General features: G+C 42.4%; 1 protein-coding gene across 4 annotated transcripts in view; it reads left to right on the top strand.

Annotated features, from left to right (window-relative positions):
- The window catches only part of dip2cb (disco-interacting protein 2 homolog Cb), a 113,821-nt gene that overhangs the window by 82,205 nt on the left and 12,994 nt on the right, over positions 1–18,622 (top strand). For 3 of the 4 annotated variants that reach the window (XM_061796706.1, XM_061796707.1, XM_061796708.1), the window contains exons 20-34: positions 3,485–3,693; positions 4,433–4,547; positions 4,685–4,886; positions 7,915–8,015; positions 8,120–8,200; positions 8,408–8,531; positions 8,635–8,756; positions 12,942–13,053; positions 13,136–13,245; positions 14,366–14,496; positions 14,889–15,057; positions 15,177–15,347; positions 16,040–16,101; positions 16,177–16,234; positions 18,166–18,240. In XM_061796706.1, coding sequence (XP_061652690.1) covers positions 3,485–3,693; positions 4,433–4,547; positions 4,685–4,886; positions 7,915–8,015; positions 8,120–8,200; positions 8,408–8,531; positions 8,635–8,756; positions 12,942–13,053; positions 13,136–13,245; positions 14,366–14,496; positions 14,889–15,057; positions 15,177–15,347; positions 16,040–16,101; positions 16,177–16,234; positions 18,166–18,240 — 1,842 coding nt within the window. Of the gene's footprint in view, positions 1–3,484; positions 3,694–4,432; positions 4,548–4,684; positions 4,887–7,914; positions 8,016–8,119; positions 8,201–8,407; positions 8,532–8,634; positions 8,757–12,941; positions 13,054–13,135; positions 13,246–14,365; positions 14,497–14,888; positions 15,058–15,144; positions 15,348–16,039; positions 16,102–16,176; positions 16,235–18,165; positions 18,241–18,622 lie in introns of those variants that run through there. The other variant, XM_061796709.1, reaches the window with a different exon arrangement.

Genomic DNA, 18,622 nt, shown 5'->3' with positions numbered 1-18,622 from the left:
ACCTTAAATGCAGCAGAATTTTTTTTTGTAACCTTGGCCAGATCTGTGCCTTGCCACAATTCGGTCTCTGAACTCTTCAGGCAGTTCCTCTGACCTCATGATTCTCATTTGCTCTGACATGCACTGTGAGCTGTAAGGTCTTATCGACAGGTGTGTGGCTTTCCTAACCAAGTCCAATCAGTATAATCAAACACAGCTGGACTCCAATGAAGGTGTAGAACCATCTTAAGGATGATAAGAAGAAATGAACAGCACCCGAGTTAATTATGAGTGTCACAGCAAAGAGTCTGAATACTTATGGCTGTTTGATATTTCGTTTTTTCTTTTTTAATACATCAGCAAAAATTTCAACAATTCCGTTTTTTTTTTCTGTCGACATGGGGTGCTGTGTGTACATTTAATGAGGGGAAAAAAATGAACTTAAATGATTTTAACTAATGGCTGCAATATAACAAAGAGTGAAAAATTTAAGGGGGGTCTGAAAACTTTCCGTACCCACTATATAAAATATTGGCACACCTGGGGTGCTATTATTTCAAGCCACGAGTGTATAAAAAGACATGCTTTTGACATACCGTCACATCGAGACAGTGGCCACTCTCTTTTTCTGTCGTACAGCTGCTACTTGGCTGCTCGTCGTCATCACTGTCTGATCGGCTCCAACGTACGGTTTGACGATGCCAAGTTCAGTTGGGTGCTCCTGTACGTCGAAATCCTCCTCCTCCACGTATTCCAATACGTTGCTCGCCATTGCGTACAGTATGTAGCGCGGTGTGTTTGTCAATTGCAACGTCACTTCTGGTAGCCCTTGTGGTGGATGGACTAACCACACTATCTTGAGCTTTGGATGTGTTCGGGGAGGACTCAATATGCGTCATAAAAAACAAATTTTTAGCGAAACTATGGTTGAAAACTTGCTGGAAGTGACGTGCATGTATTACATAACATATAAACAATGCAAATATGAATTTTAACTGACCCCATAACATCTTTGTCATCTGACCTTTAAGCTGTATATGGAATTTTTGTATCGCGGACCGAGATAGTTCCTAAAATGTACACCGAAAATCCCTTTGTACTGATTCGGGAGTAGGGAGGGATGAATGATTCCCAACTCAGCGACTGCGTTCGGAATCATTCATCATTCCCTCGTCCCAACTCACAATGCAGTGGTGCCTTGAGATACAAGTGACCCGACTTATGAGTTTTTCGAGATACAAGCAGTCGTGTGGACGATTTTATTGCTTTGACTTGTGGGCGAAAACGTGAGAGTGCAATATGGTGTAATTGAACTCAACTCATGTGTTGTGTGTTTAAAGAAAAAAAAACAGCCTCTGCTAGTTTAATGATAAGACAAATTGGGAAACGCCATAGACAGGCTACGAACTATGTCTACGTCTATGTGGCGGTATTATACAACCCCAATTCCAATGAAGCTGGGACGTTGTGTTAAACATAAATAAAAACATAATAGAATGATTTGCAAATCATGTTCAACCTATATTTGATTGAATACACTACAAAGACAAGATATTTAATGTTCAAACTGATAAACTTGATTGTTTTTAGCAAATAATCATTAACTTGGAATTTTATGGCTGCAACACGTTCCAAAAAAGCTGGGAAAGGTGGCAAAAAAGACTGAGAAAGAAAACCAACATTGAATGCCCGTGACCTTCGATCCCTCAGGCGGCACTGCATCAAAAACCGACATCAATGCGTAAAGGATATCGGCTCAGGAACACGTCAGAAAACCAATGTCAGTAAATACAGTTCGGCGCTACATCCGTAAGTACAACTTAAAACTCTAATATGAAAGCAAAAGCCATTTATCAACAACACCCAGAAACGCCGCCAGCTTCTCTGGGCCCGAGCACATCTAAGATGGACTGAAGCAAAGTGGAAAAGTGTTCTGTGGTCCGACAAGTCCACATTTCAAATTGTTTTTGGAAATTGTGGACATCGTGTCCTTTGGGCCAGAGAGGAAAAGAACCATCCGTACTGTTATGGACACAAAGTTCAAGAGCCAGCATCTGTGATGTATGGGACTGTTAGTGCCAATGGCATGGGTAACTTCCACATCTGTGAAGGCACCATTAATGCTGAAAGGTACATACAGGTTTTGGAGAAACATATGCTGCCATCCAAGCAACATATTTTTTATGGACGCCCCTCCTTATTTCAGAAAGACAATGCCAAACCATATTCTGCACGTGTTACAACAGCGTGGCTTCGTAGTAAAAGAGTGGGGTACTAGACTGGCCTGCCTGCATCCAGACCTGTCTCCAATTGAAAATGTGTGGCACATAATGAAGCGTAAAATACGACAACGGAGACCCCGGACTGTTGAACAGCTGAAGCTGTACATCAAGCAAGAATGGGAAAGAATTCCACCTACAAAGCTTCAACAATTAGTGTCATCAGTTTCCCAAACGTTTATTGAATGTTGTTAAAAGAAAAGGTGATGTAACACAGTGGTAAGCATGACCCTGTCCCATCTTTTTTGGAACGTGTTGCAGCCATAAAATTCTAAGTTAATGATTATTTGCTAAAAACAATAAAGTTTATCAGTTTGAACATTAAATATCTTGTTCTTGTTGTGTATTCAATTAAATATAGGTTGAACGTGATTTGCAAATCATTGTATTCTGTTTCTATTTGTTTAACACAACGTCCCAACTTCATTGGAATTGGGGTTGTAATTTCTGTATGTTTTTGTAAAGTACAGTTTTATAGAATGCTTTTGTCCTCATCAAAATACACATTACAACTTTGTGTTTTTGTTTTTTGGGGTAAGCCTGGAATGTGTTCCTGGTATTTCCATTCATTTCAATGGGGAAAGATGATTTGAGAAGTGTTTCGAGTTACGGCGTGGTCACCGAACCAATTAAACTTATCTCAAAGCACCGCTGTAGTGGTATATAGTTGGGTCATCAGTGAAATGAAAATTGGGATAACCTACACTCACTACACATTCCTACAGCAATACAAAATGGCCAACTTACTATACAGCGGTGCCTTGAGATACGAGTTTAACTTAACTTAGTAAGGTGCTGTAATATTATTGTTTTATATAGGATAAAGAATATACACCTTAGTGTTGTTAAATTATCTCTCTACATGTGTTGCTACACTGTTTGTTTTCCAATGTCTGTCGCTTGAAGGATTCTAAAACCGATACTATCAATGCTTACCGTTAGCATATCAGCTGCATTTGTATTGCATGTTAGCATGAAGCTAGCGGGTGGTTCTTAAGGCCCGTTGTTTGAAGAATTGTTCACTATTTCTGTCTACCAAACTGCTGTTTGTTGTGAAGAGTTAAGTTCACTGCCAACATACAGTGCTCATATCTGAACTCTGTGCTCGCAAGTCAAAGCGAAAAATCGGTCGAGCGACTTTTTTGTATGTCAAGGCACCACTGTATTGGGCTTGTTCGTCATCATCGTCTTCTTGGTAAACTGACGAGTCGGTGCATTGTCTGCAGGTTGTTCCTGTTAACAGTGAGGGTGCTGCCGTCAGTGAGTTTCCATTCACCAGGACTGGCCTGCTGGGCTTCGTCAGCGTGTCGGGTCTGGTGTTCGTGGCGGGCAAGATGGACGGCTTGATGGTGGTGGGCGGGCGACACCACAACGCTGACGATATCGTAGCCACGGCGCTCGCGGTGGAGCCCATGAAGTTTGTCTACAGGGGGCGGTGAGCACAGTTGCTTTGAGAAAATTTATTAAGGGATCCAACTCACGCCATCAGAAATCTTGTACTTCCCCACTTCACATTATTTTTGCTCGTTCGACTTTTGGATCGGATCTAACAATACACTTTGTGCATAATACCAATACAAAATATGCATGTATTTTTGTCTACATGCTGTCACCATCCTCATGTTCTACACTATAGTATCTGTGAATTTGAATGTGTGTGGCTTTAAATGGCTGAGCATGACCTGGTGAGTGACGTGGGAGTCGGCAAAAAGGAGTGTAGAATTGGCTGGCTGTTAACTGGCTAACTATTAATCAGTCTGCATTTTGAGTGCCTCTGGCAATTCTTTACATGCTTACACAATGTAATAATTACAATCTGTGAAATAAACTGCAATGGACCTATTACAATGTAATTAATACAAACCTCAACTTTTTTTTTAAAAGGGTTAAAAAAAAGTCAACTGCTATAAATTCCAGGTTGTAATAGGTGTAACTGTTTTCAAGGACCTTAACTGTGTAATTATGTTCAGTGTAACAGGTTTGTTATTTTTAATATTCAACATTGGTATTAATGTAATGTTTTCATTCATTCATTTGTCCCGCGCCCCCATCCCTTCTGGGAACCACTGGTTTAAGCCTTGGTGGAGGTCTCTGTGTGCTTGCTAAAGTTCGTACTTCTACTTAACAATCTGTGCGGGTGTGGGGGCGTGGGTGTGCATGTGTGTGTATGACAGGATAGCGGTGTTCCCCATCGAGGTACTTCATGACGAGAGGATCGTGGTGGTAGCTGAGCAGCGTCCCGACTCAACAGAGGAGGACAGCTTCCAGTGGATGAGCCGTGTACTGCAGGTATAGATAAACGCACGTAAGCATACACACACATGCATGAACGCGGAAACGCACACATGTATGAACGCGCAAACATACACCACACACACATTCACACCTACACACACATACAGAAACAAGATGTTTTCCATCCCCAGGCTATAGATGGTATCCACCAGGTCGGCGTGTACTGTTTGGTTCTGGTTCCGTCCAACACGCTTCCCAAGACTCCCCTTGGAGGCATCCACCTGTGTGAGACCAAGCAGCACTTCCTGGATGGGGCGCTGCACCCCTGTAATGTCCTCATGTGCCCGCACACCTGTGTCACCAACCTGCCCAAACCCAGACAGAAACAACCAGGTGTGACACACTTTTATATACAGTAGTGGACTGTACAGTTGACTCTAGGGCTGAAACGATTAATCAAATACTTCCTAAACAATACCAAGGGATTTTTATGTAGTGGATTATATAGTTGACTAGGTCCACAAAATATAGATTCCCCACCACTATATAGGGAGTTTTATTATGTGGGCCATGTATTTGACTCTGGGGCTAAAACAGTTAATCGAATATTCCCTCACCACTATATAGGTACTTTTTATTTCATGAACTGTATAGTTCACCGTAGGGCTGAAACGATCGAATACTACCGTAATTTTTCGTGTATAATTCCCATTTTTTTCCCCCCCAAAAAATGTGAAAAGCCAATATTGCGCATTATTCATAAGTATCGGGGAAAATGAAAAAACCTTCACATTTGATAAATGTATGCCGCCATTTAGAGGTTATGAAAAAGCTGTACACTTTCATTCCAATATGCCACCAAAAGGTTATGAAAAAGCTGTACACTTTCATTCTAGTAGGCCACCGCCACCGAGAGGTTATGAAAAAGGTGTAGCCTACACTTTCATACCAATATGACTGCATATATGTACAGTTGTGCTTATAACTTTACATACCCACGCAGAATTTGTGAAAGTTTTTTTTAATACGACTGATGACTGATTTATGGTTATGCTTTGTTGAATGATAATGCTTTTCTGAAATGCTTGACAGTTTAATTTGAATCCCATTAAAATAAAATTCAATGTGTTTCGCCTTGTCCTTAATGTTTTCTTGAAATAATTGTACCCATATTACAAATTCTGCCTGGGTTATCAAACATATAAGCACAACTGTGTTCTTTCATTTACTAAGTAAAAGTAGGGCTGTGAATTTCAAAATAAGAGCAAGTAAATAAAAATAAAGTAGTACATGTTCAAATAAAGTGCTTCAGAATAATTATTTGAAAAAACTAACAAAATACAGATAATACTTCATGTTTTGATCATATGGGTAGAAGCAAATTCATGCATTGTAAAAATGCATTATACGTGGGTAGAAGGGTTTTCCAGAATTTTGAGGTCAACTTTGGGGGTGCGTATTATACATGGGTGCACATTATATATGAGAAATTGCTGTAAATAATTTTAGCAAATGGCTGCAATATAAAACTTAGTGAAAAATTTAAGGGGGTCTGAATAATTTCCGTACCCACTGTAAGCAAAATCTCCCACTTGAAGCTTAGTAGGGATAATTTTTCATTATTAATTAGAGATGTGCGATATAATGATATATTGTACATCATAGTGCGATATAAAATCATCTATTATGCGATATAACCCACTCCAATTTATCGCTATCTATCGAAATTACGGTACTTAATCACTTTATATGGACTTTTGTATAAAAGTGTCAATTTCATTTCAAAAATCAGAATCAGAATCATCTTTATTTGCCAAGTATGTCAAAAACACACAAGGAATTTGTCTCCGGTAGTTGGAGCCGCTCCAGTACGACTACAGACAGTCAATTGATAGTGAATACTTCTGAGACATAAAGACATAAGCAATAAACTGAGCAATAAAAGGTTACCAGTAATGTGGTAATGCCGGTACAATTTTTGTATTTTCTTTTTCTTGACAATTGCAAAAAGAGCAGTTTGAAATGACTAATAGAACAATAGTGCAGTGCAATGACCATCGAATCAGTCTGCTGACACGAACACCTTGGTTTTGTCATGAGTGTAGATAAAAAAAAATAAAAAAAAAGGCTGCTCTGACAGCTACTTCTGTTTGACCCAGTTTTGTATCCGCTTTATCCATTTTTTGCTACAACCCCCCCCCCCCCCCCCCCTCCCCCCCCAACCCCCCTTCGTCTGATTGGTTGCCTCAGTGTAGAAGACCCACTCATGAGAGCACAAGTGTTTGGTATGTTCACAGCGCTGACTCGGGAGCAGAGAGGTTGCCGGCAATCTTTGTTAGTGATTTAAATAAGCTCGAGAAATTCGAATGACCTGATTTCAGGCCTCTCGGCAGAAAACCATCTCGAGCCCAGGAATGCGTGGACGATTTTAATTCATATTTCACATGTTTACTGAGGCACCATAGAGAGACAATATTACATCCCAAATGATAGAAAAAGTTGGTTTGGCAAAATAAGGGACCTATAAAATGCAACAGAAAGTGCTTTACAGAGATATAACAGACAATTAAAATGGCTAGAAATATACAAGAACCAAGCCCTCCCATTCCCACATAAAAACGTAAAACACAAACACACCCGCACATATACATGCACCAATTGATTAATAGTGTAGAGAAATGGTGAGGAAAGTCAACCTGTGGGAGCCATCCACACCGAGAGGTTCCACAGCCACACGAGATGCTGCCACAGAGACCACCACGACCCAGGTAGACCGGGATGGACTCTCCGCAGTTGTGCAGAGACCCCTTGTCTCGCGGGCCCGGGGAAACTGTAGGATGACATCCCCGCAGGCTGACCGAACATGCCTCCCAGCATGGAGGCTCCCATGAAGAGACAGTGGAGTTGAACTTAAAAAGTTAAAAAGACTACAGGACTCACCAATTACTACAAAATGATCTTTCATACATACAGTAGGTTGTGGACTAATTAGGGCTGAAAGTTAATCTAATGCTCCCTCATCGCTATATTGAGATTTTAATATGGTGGAGTATATTGTTCACTAAAAAGTTCAATATACTTTTGGAACCATACTTGGGCACATATAGTAAGCTGTTTGAGCATTTGTTCCATATCAGTTTAATGTCAATGTTACTAGTATGCTCTTTGTCCTCAATAGTAAGACAATACAGCACACTAGTAGCACAACTGTGTCTTACTAGTTTTTCCCACCTCTAGTGCCACTTTTTGCTTACTAGTTCACAATAAAATTGTATTAGTAAGCTACCGTGCTGCACTAGTAACACTCGTAGGCCTAACTAATAGGCATGTGTCACGCACTAGTACCCTCCTTATCAAGGATATCGAGTGGCTTTCCATACGTTATCATCTGCATCATGATCCTATTCTTCTTCCTCTGAAGAGATCGGTCCTGCCTCTGTGATGGTGGGAAATCTGGTGTCAGGGAAGAGGATTGCTCAGGCGAGCGGAAGAGATCTCACTCAGGTCGAAGACAATGACCAGGTAAGAACACTGTGCACTGTGTGTGTGCGTGTAAGCGTGCTTATCTGTGAGGGAGAGCTGTACACATTCCAATTTTGTCCAAAGAGTCTGTTTGTGCATTTCAGTTCCTGTTCCTGTCTGAGGTGTTACAGTGGCGAGCACAGAGCACACCTGAGCATGTACTCTACACACTACTCAACTCACGGGTTAGTAAACACGCACACAAACATGCGCGCACACTTTTAAACATATATGTCTGTGTGGCGTGATTGTTGTGTTGCACTTAGTGTTTTTGAATAATTGCGATGCGACATGCTGGAGCAGTCGCAGCTGTTGTTTTACCCTGGAAAATGTGACATGACATCAGAGGATTGGATCCGTCAACCCTGCCATGTGTGTGCGACCTCCCCCAGGGTACGACAGCCAGCTCGGTTACGTGCTCGCAGCTCCACAAGAGAGCCGAGAAGGTGGCCGCCATGTTGGCTGAACGGAGCCACCTTCAGGATGGAGATCACGTCGCGCTGCTATACCCTCCGGGTACATGCACGTGCACATACCTGAACACATGAACGCACATAAACACAGACCTTGGCACACCTGTCCGAGTGGACAGTTATTGTGACATCACTTCCTGTTTCAGGCATGGAGCTGATCGTGTCGTTTTACGGGTGTTTGTACGCTGGCTGCGTTCCTGTCACCGTGCGTCCACCTCACCCGCACAACATCTCTACAACGCTGCCCACTGTCAACATGATTGTCGAGGTAATTGTGCACCCGCCACCCACTGCTAATTGTAACCATGCTAACCACTGTTTACTGTGTTAATTACTCCAAAACATTTTAACTGATTCTCAACACGCTAAGTACTGCTAGCCGGCACGATGGACGACTGGTTAGCACATCTGCCTCACGGTTCTGGGGACCGGGGTTCAAATCCCGGCCCCGCCTGTGTGGAGTTTGCATGTTCTCCCCGTGCCTGAGTGGGTTTTCTCCGGCACTCCGATTTCCTCCCACATCCCAAAAACATGTATGTTAGGTTGATTGAGGACTCTAAATTGCCCAGAGGTGTGAATGTGAGTGCGAATGGTTGTTTGGTTCTATGTGCCCTGCGATTGGTTGGCGACCGGTTCAGGGTGTATCCCGCCTCCCGCCCGAAGATAGCTGGGATAGGCTCCAGCAGCCCGCGACCCTAGTGAGGATAAGCGGTAAAGAAAATGGATATATAAGTACTGCTAAACATACTAAAACATTTTATACATGTCAAGTACTGCTAAACATGCTTACTACTAACTGTAAACATGCAAAGAGATACTTAACGTAACTGCTAATTGTAAACATGCTACGTACTGCTAAACATGCTAACCACTTTTAAACATGTTAAATACTGGTAAACATGCAAACTATTTTTAAACATGCGAAGTACAGCTAAACATGCCAACAAATTTTCAACATGCTAAATACTGTAAAACATGCTAACTACTTTTATACATTCTAAATCACGTCATACATGACGAGTACTGCTAAACATTCTTACTACTTACTAACTGTTAACATGCAAAGTACTGCTTAACATAACTGCTAATTGTAAATACGCTACGTACTGCTAAACATGTTAACCACTTTGAAACATGTTGAATACCGCTAAACACGCTACCTTATTTTGAAGTACTGATTAACAAACTAACTACTTTTACACATGCTAAATAATGCTAAACACTTTTACTCATGCTAAGGTACTGCTAAACATGCCAACATTTGTACATTTTAGGCATGCTACCAGTTAAACATGATGAATGCTGCTTCACATACTAGCTCATTTTCAGCATGATAGATGTGAAGAACTTCTAAATGTTTTATTTTATTTTTTCAAAATACATAAACTGCAGTGGACTCCCACATATACGTGGTTACGCACCCATGGATTCACCTGTTCATGGATTTTTAAAATTCAATTTAAAAAAACTTGATTTTTGGGGCTTAAACCAAAATGTTTTACGTCAAAAATGCTGAACAGTGGGATCCACTAAACTCTTAAAACATGCTAATTTCTTTTATTGCACACTATTAACTTTTGGTGGCATGGTGAAAGACTGGTTAACACATCTGCCTAACAGTTCTGAGGATGCGGGTTCAAATCCGCCCTCACATGTGTGGAGTTTGCATGTTCTCCCCGTGCCATGCGTGGTAGGTTGATTGAAGACTCTAAATTACCATAGGTGTGAATGTGAGTGTGAATGGTTGTTTGTTTATATATACTCTGCAATTGGCTGGCGACCAGTTCAGGGTGTACCCCGCCTTTCACCCAAAGTTAGCTGGGATAGGCTCTGGTACGCCCGTGACCCTAGTGAGGATAAGCGGTACGGAAAATGGATGGACAGATGGATCAACTTTTGTAAGAGCGAAATAATTTTGTACATGGTAACCGCTGCTAAACATAATACACACTTTTAAACATAAAACTGATATTAATGCACCTCTATGGGGGGGGCACAAGCCAGTGCAAACTGTATGCCGGTCCCAAGCCCGGATACATGCAGAGGGTTGCGTCAGGAAGGGCGTACGGCTTAAAACTTTGCCAAACAAATATGAGCGTTCATCCAAAGAATTCCATACCGGATAGGCCGTGGCCCGCGTTAACAACGTCCGCCACTGGCGCCGTTAACCTGCAGGGCGCCGGTGGAAATTCAGCTACTGAGGGTCGAGACGAAGGAGAGGTGGAAAGTGGGTTCTTAGGCAGAAAGAGAAGAGGAAAGCACAGAGCCTAGAACTCAATGTGGGGACTATGTTGGGACTATGACAGGAAACGCTCAGGAGTTGGTTGACATGATGATTAGGAGAAAGATTGCTATATTGTGTGTCCTGGAGAGCAGGTGGAAAGGCAGTAAGGCTAGAAGTTTAGGAGCAGGGACCAGATTATTTTACCATGGTGTAGATGAGAAGAGAAACAGAGTAGGGGTTATTTTAAAGGAAGAGTTAGCTAAGAATGTCTTTGAGGTGAAAAGATGATCAGACCGAGTGATGAGGCTCAAACTTGAAATTTGAGGGTATTATGTATAATGTGATTAGTGGTTGTGCCCCACAGGTAAGATGTGACCTAGAGGTGAAATATAAATTCTGGAAGGAGCTAGAAGAAGTAGTTCTGAGCATCCCAGAGAGAGAGAGATCTATAGAGAGAGAGAGTCGTGATTGGTGCAGATTGTACTGGACGTGTTTGTGAGGGAAACAGGGGTGATGAAGAATTGATGGGTAAGTTTGGCATCCAGGAAAGTAATTTGGAGGGACAGATGGTGGTAGACTTTACAAAAAAAAAGGATGTAAATGGAGAGTTGTGGGAACTATAGAGGAATAAAGTGGATGAGCCACACAATGAAGTTATGGGAAAGAGTAATGGAGGCTCAACTCAGGACAAAAGTGAGTATTTGTGAGCAACAATATGGTTTTATGCCTAGAAAGAGTACCGCAGATACATTATTTGCCTTGAGGGTGTTGATGGAGAAGTACTGAGGAGGTCAGAAGGAGCTACATTGTGTCTTTGTCGATCTGGAGAAAGCCTATGACAGAGTACCCAGAGAGGAACTGTGGTATTGCATGCGGAAGTCTGGAATGGCAGAGAAGTACGTTAGAATAATACAGGACATGTACGAGGGCAGCAGAACAGTGGAATTTAAGGTGGAGGTGGTTCTGCATCAGGGATCTGAGCCCCTTCCTGTTTGCAGTGGTGATGGATAGGATGAAGGTGAGGTTAGACTGGAATCCCCGTGGACCGTGATGTTTGCAGATGACATTGTGATCTGCAGTGAAAGCAGGGAGCGGGTGGAGGAACAGTTAGAAAGATGAAGGCATGAACTGAAAAGGAGAGGAAAGAAGATTACCCAAAGTAAGACAGAATATATGTGCATGAATGAGAGGGGTGGAGGAGGAAGAGTGAGGCTACAGGAAGAAGAGAGAGCAAGAGTGGAGGACTTTAAATACTTGGGGTCAACCGTCCAGAGCAATGGTGAGTGTGGTCAGGAAGTGAAGAAATGGGTCCGAACAGGTGGAGGAAGGTGTCAGGTGTGTTTTGTGACAGAAGAGTCTCTGCTATGATGAAGGGCAAAGTTTATAAAACAGTGGTGAGGCCAGCCATGATGTACGGATTAGAGACAGTGGCACTGAAGAGACAACAGGAAGCAGAGCTGGAGGTGGCGGGAATGAAGATGTTGAGGTTCTCTGTAGTAGTGAGCAGGTTGGATAAAATCAGAAATGAGCTCATTAGAGGGGCGGCCAAGTTTAGATGTTTTGGAGACAAATTGAGAGAGAGCAGACTTCGACGGTTTGGACACGTCCACAGGAGAGAGAGTCAGTATATTGGTCGAAGCATGATGAGGATGGAGCTGCCAGGCAAGAGAGTTCGAGGAAGACCAAAGAAAAGGTTGATAGATGTAATGAGTGAAGACATGAGGGCAGTTGGTGTTAGAGAGGAGGATCCAGATAAGCTTGCATGGAAAAGGATGACACGCTGTGGTGACCCGCAACGGGACAAGACAAAAGGAAAAGAAGACTGATGTTCATAAATCCTTGTAAACATGCTAAATACATGGTTATATGTAGTTAAGTGCTTTACTACTTGTTATAAGGTGATTTCTAGATGCTAATATTACATACATGTTACTGCTATGTGTTTGGACTGTATTCATGTTTGTCCTACCTACAGGCCATTTAGGTACTACATACTAACATACTACATGCCATGTTACGAGTATGTCATTGTGTTGTTTAGCTCTGTGTTACAAGTTGTACTACATACGTGCCAGTTTACACATGCTTTCTTTATATCACTGCATTTGCAGTTGTTAAACTTTAATTATGTTGTTAGCTATTACGTTATAACTGCTGGTGCACGTTTATCATGTTGTATGTTGTGTTACATTTAAGTGCTCCATGTGTATAACGTGCTGTATGTTGTAGGTGAGTCGTTCTGTATGCGTGCTGACAACGCAGGTCATCTCCAAACTGCTCAGGTCCAAAGAAGCGTCGGCCACCGTGGACATGCGCACGTGGCCACCCGTCCTGGACACAGGTACATGCTAACACACAACATGCCACATGCATGTTGATGATAAAACAACAACATAATGACACTTTGTGTGTATGTGTTTTAGATGATTTGCCAAAGAGGAAAGCTCCTGTGCTGTACAAACCTTCCAATCCTGACACGCTAGCGTACTTGGACTTCAGCGTGTCCACCACCGGCATGCTAGCTGGAGTCAAAGTACACGCACACACATGTACACGCATGAAGACGGACACACACCCACACATACAAAGCATGTAGCCAAAAGGAAAACACACTAAGTGGTAATAACCCAAATTGTAAACAAGTCAACCTCAGACCATGTTATAAACATGCTAATGTGTACATGCCAACTTGTTGAAATGTGACCACTCAAAACTGTGACTATGCAACAAACACGTGAACGTGCGAACACATTAACTGGATAACGCACAAAGTGTAAAGACGCTAACGTCACCACAAATATGAGTAAGCACGGCAACATGTAAACACTAATGTACAGTAAATACACGTGAACATTTGCACACGGAACACTGAAGCATAAACAAACACGCTAACTTGTTAATACACCAAAATCAAAACACATGTCGACCTGTAAACATGTAATCAACATGTTAATGCAAACTTGCTAGAATGTAAACATGCTTGTTGGGGACCAAATTGATAAGACATAAACACGTATGAACAACATCTGAACATGCAAACACACTAACTTGATAACACTCAACATTGAAAGACGCCAGCATGTCATCACAAATATGAGTAAACATGGCAATATGTTAATTAACACTAATGTAAATATCTGAAATACATGTGAACATATGCACACACAAACTTTCACACACACGCACTTAAACACAAACGCTTGCAAACACACGCCTGCACGCACAGACACCCACATCCTGATCCATGCACGCACACGTGCGCTTTCATACACGCGCACACACACCTACGCACAAAAGTATGCACATTTTCACACACACACAGAAACACTCACACATGATACACACACACACATTCACGCAAATCACTCACATGCATTTTCACACGCACACACACAAACACATGCACAGTTTCACTTGCACACACACTCAACTCACACACATAAGCGTACACACACAGAAATATTTACACTCTTGCACATTCACAACAACCAAAATCGGGTGCACACTAACTTGTGATGACTCAAACTTGTGACTGCTCAAGCACGCTAAACATCAGCCTGCGACCACTTGTACATGTCATAAACATGCGAGTCATAACCCCATCATGTATGTTCCCCTGCCAACCTGCTATTAACACGCACACGTGTGTTCAGATGTCTCACGCGGCCACCAGTGCCTTGTGTCGCTCCGTGAAGCTTCAGTGCGAGCTGTACCCGTCCCGAGAGGTCGCCATCTGCCTCGACCCATACTGTGGCCTGGGCTTCGTCCTCTGGTGCCTTTGCAGGTGTTTTTATGTGTTGTGTTATAATTATACACGTGTGTTTCTGTGCATTGAATGCGTGTCTTTGTGTGTTTATTTGTGTTGTGTGTGCTTGTTTCTTTGTGTTGTCTGTGAGTTTTGTATGTTTCTTTGTGTTGTATTTGTATGTTTTTTGTTTGTGTTGTACGTGCGTGTGTTGTACATGTGCATTTCGGAGTGTGTTTGTGTATTTTGAATGTGTTTCTTTGTGTTGCATGTGTGTGTGATGTATGTTTTGAATGTGTGTGTGTTGTGTAAATGTGTGTTTTGAATGTGCTGTAGATGTGTGTTCCTGTGTAAATGTTTTTGTTTGTGCGTGTGTGTGTCGTGCAGAGTGAGCGAGCGTGTGTTAACGTGTGTCGCGTCCGTGTGCTTAGCGTGTACTCGGGCCACCAGTCCATCCTGATCCCGCCGTGCGAGCTGGAGGCCAACGCGTCATTGTGGCTTTGGGCCATCAGCCACCACAAAGTGCGAGACACGTTCTGTTCGTACAGCGTCATGGAGATCAGCACCAAAGGGGTCGGACTGCAGACGGACACGCTCAAGGTGACCGGCGGAACCCGCTTCACACGTTGGCGACCGCTGCCTTCTTTGCCTATAAGTGCCCTGACTTGCCATTGGCTGTCCCGCAAGCGTGTGACCTTGCGGGGTGTGTCGTCTGTCAGAGTCGCGGTGTGGACTTGTCCCGTGTGCGGACATGCGTGGTGGTGGCCGAGGAGCGCCCCCGGACGTCTCTGACGCAATCCTTCTCCAAGCTCTTCAGGGACCTCGGCCTTCACTCGCGAGCAGTTAGCACCGCCTTTGGATGCCGCGTCAACATGGCCGTCTGCCTCCAGGTGAGCGCGCCGCCCTGCCACCTTGAGTTCGTCGCCGTCGCCATCAGTAACCATGACAACCAAATACGCTTGCGGCCTTCTTCCTCCTCGCTTGGTTTTATCCGGAAACATGATGACATGACGACACTTTTCCCGCCTCCCTCATCATCTGTAACCACGGGAACAAAATCTACTTACATCTTGTCTCGTCTTGTTTCATCTGTAACCATGACAACCAAATATACTCATATCTGCCTCTCTTGGATTAATTAACCATGACAACAAAATCCAGTTGTATCCTGCCTCCTCTCGCTTCATCTGTAACCATGACAACACAGCTTACACTTGTCTCATCAGAATCTGTAACCATGACAACCAAATACAGTCATATCTGCCTCCATCATGGTCGGTAACCACAGAATTCAGAATTCATTCAAAATTCACTGACATACTTCCATCTTTCTTGCTTCATGTGTAACCATGACAACATAATGACACCTTCCCAGCCGCCTTCATGATTGGTAACCATGGCCACGAAATCCACTTGTCTCCAACTCTTTTCTCCATCGACGTCTGTAGCCATGACAACAAATCGCTTGTCTCCACATCCATCAGTAACTAACTACCTCCTCTTCCTCCCCCCCCGTTGTTTCAACAGTAACTATGACAACAGCATTCTTTTTGTGTTAATTGTGTGTGTGCGTTCTCCTTAGGGAACGTCTAGTCCCGACCCGACCACCGTCTTCGTGGACATGAGGGCGCTGCGTCACGACAGGTGCAATAAACCACGCCAGCTAACGCTAACACGCTAATTGAAAAGTTGTCAAATGTTTGTTTGTTGTTGTTTCAGGGTGAGACTAGTCGAGAGGGGATCACCTCACAGTTTGCCCCTGATGGAGTCTGGGAAGGTGAGTGTTCAATCTCAACGAATGTCAATGACCTATGGGATTCCTCAATGGTCAGTTCTTGGACACCACCTGTTCAGGCTGTATATGCTACCCTTGGGACAAATTCTTCAGAACTTACATTTTGACTAGCATAGCTATGCAGATGACACACGGTTATATCTAGCAGTGTCTCCAGATGACTACAGTTCAATTGAGGTGTTGTGTCACTGTCTAAAACAGATAAATAACTGGATGAGCCAAATTTTTCTTCAATTAAACCACAACAAAACTAAGATAATTGTTTTTGGCAATAAAGAAAAGAGGATTGCTGTTAGTAAATACCTGGAGGCACTCTCTGTAAAAACCAAAGACCAAGTCTGAAACCTTGGTGTTCTGATAGATTCCGACCTGACTTTCAACAGTGATATCAAATCAATTACGAAAACTGCCTTCTACCATCTGAAGAACATATCCAGAGTGAAGGCTTGCATGTGCCAAGCAGACAAGGAGAAGCACATCCATGCTTTTATCTCAAGTAGACTTGACTATTGTAATGGTCTTCTGACTGGACTCCCCAAAAAGAGCATTAAACAACTGCTGCTCATTCAGAATGCTGGAGCTCGGGTCCTGACCAGAACAAAGAAGTCAGAGCATATTACTCTAATTCGAAAGTCTTTACAGTGGCTCGCAGTCAGCTTTAGAATAGATTTTAAAGTTCTGCTACTGGTCTATCCATCCATCCATTTTCTGAGCCGCTTCTCCTCACTAGGGTCGCAGGCGTGCTGGAGCGCTACTGGTCTATAAATCACTAAATGGTTTCCGTCCTGAATACATGAAAGAAATGCAAATGGTATATAAACCCAGTGAGATCAACAGACTCAGGTCAAATAGTTGGAGCACAGAGTCCAAAGCAAACATGGTGAAGCAGCATTTAGCTATTATGCTGCACACAAATGGAATAAGTTGCCAACAGAAGTGACGTCAGCCCCAAGTGTGAATATTTTTAAGTCCAGCTAAAAAACTTGTTTTTCCCCCCTCATGCTCTTTTAAATTATATTTCTTGCACTGTACGCTGTATTAATTGTACTTTTATTTTCTCTCTCTTTTTTTTAATGTTTATAAGCTGTTGTCAATGACTCTTTTTTTTTTTATCGCCGTGACCGTAATGCAGAGTGATCCCATACAGCAGAGCTATAACACACCTGGCATCTTCTAGTGCCGACTTTTTTTTTTTTAATCTCCAAAACTGACCACGAGCAACGCTGCTTCACTTCTTCTCATTCAGCGGTTGGCATTATATTTTATTTTATCTCAGAAAATTGTGACTTCTGAAATCTCTCTCTCTCTCTTTTTATATATATAACATTATGACCTTTTTCTAATTGAAAAAAGGTTTCTTCACAAAATAATAGATTTTTTTTCTGGAAAAAACAAAACCAAAAACGTTCTGTCTTGAAAAAAAAATGCATCTTTATTTTCCTAATAATCTGATTAATGAATTAGTTTTAATTTTCAGAAAAGTGATTTACATTTTCTTCATCGAAAAAAAAGACCTTTATTTCAAAAGAAAATCTGGCTTTATTCTTGTAAGATTAAAACGTTATTTCTCGACAAAAACCATGACTCTGACATACTCATTTTAAGATTTTTATCTCAGAATATTGCGACTGAAGTTCAATAGAAAACATCTGAATTGATTGTCGTAAGATTATGACTTTTTACTAGTTAATGCTGAGGGGGAAAAATAGTTTCCAAGTTTATTTGGCATCAGGAGAAACAAAACAAATCCCAGAAGGCCGGAAATAACCCGAATTTGATGTGATTAATGTCATTATTACTTGCTTTTACGGAAAGCGTAGGGGGAAAAAAAAAATCAGTTCAAATATGGAATTGGATTTTTGCTCCAATAAATGGGAGATGTTGACAGGCCATATTTTGCATTCCTTACTCAGATCCTTCCTGGCGTTCGAATCATCATCGCCAACCCGGAGACCAAGGGACCAATGGGAGAGTCTCACCTGGGAGAGGTACGTTTTTAATTCTTTAATGGGCCAAAATCTCTTGAAAAATAATTTAGGGTAGGGAATTTTTCCACTCTCTCGCTTTTTCACCTTCGCATTTTGAATCTTTCACTCATTCCTTACTCCTTAATCACTAGATATTTGTTTGAGTGGACTTTTTAGGAACTATCTAGGTCCACTATATAAAAATCCCAATGTAGTGATTTGGGAGTTGGGAATGATAAATGATACCAAGTGCCCTGCGATTGGCTGGCGACCAGTTCGAGGTGTACCCCACACCTCTCGCCCGGAGTCAGCTGGGATAGGCTCCAGCACGCCCGCGAACCTAGTGAGGATAAGCGGTTTGGAAAATGGAATGAATGGATGGAATGACACAGAACAACGCAAT

Source organism: Phyllopteryx taeniolatus, chromosome 14 (assembly GCF_024500385.1).
Source record: "Phyllopteryx taeniolatus isolate TA_2022b chromosome 14, UOR_Ptae_1.2, whole genome shotgun sequence".
Taxonomy (NCBI): Eukaryota; Metazoa; Chordata; class Actinopteri; order Syngnathiformes; family Syngnathidae; genus Phyllopteryx; species Phyllopteryx taeniolatus.
The sequence above is the reverse complement of the archived record's forward strand: the minus strand, read 5'-3'. Positions and strand labels throughout refer to the sequence as shown.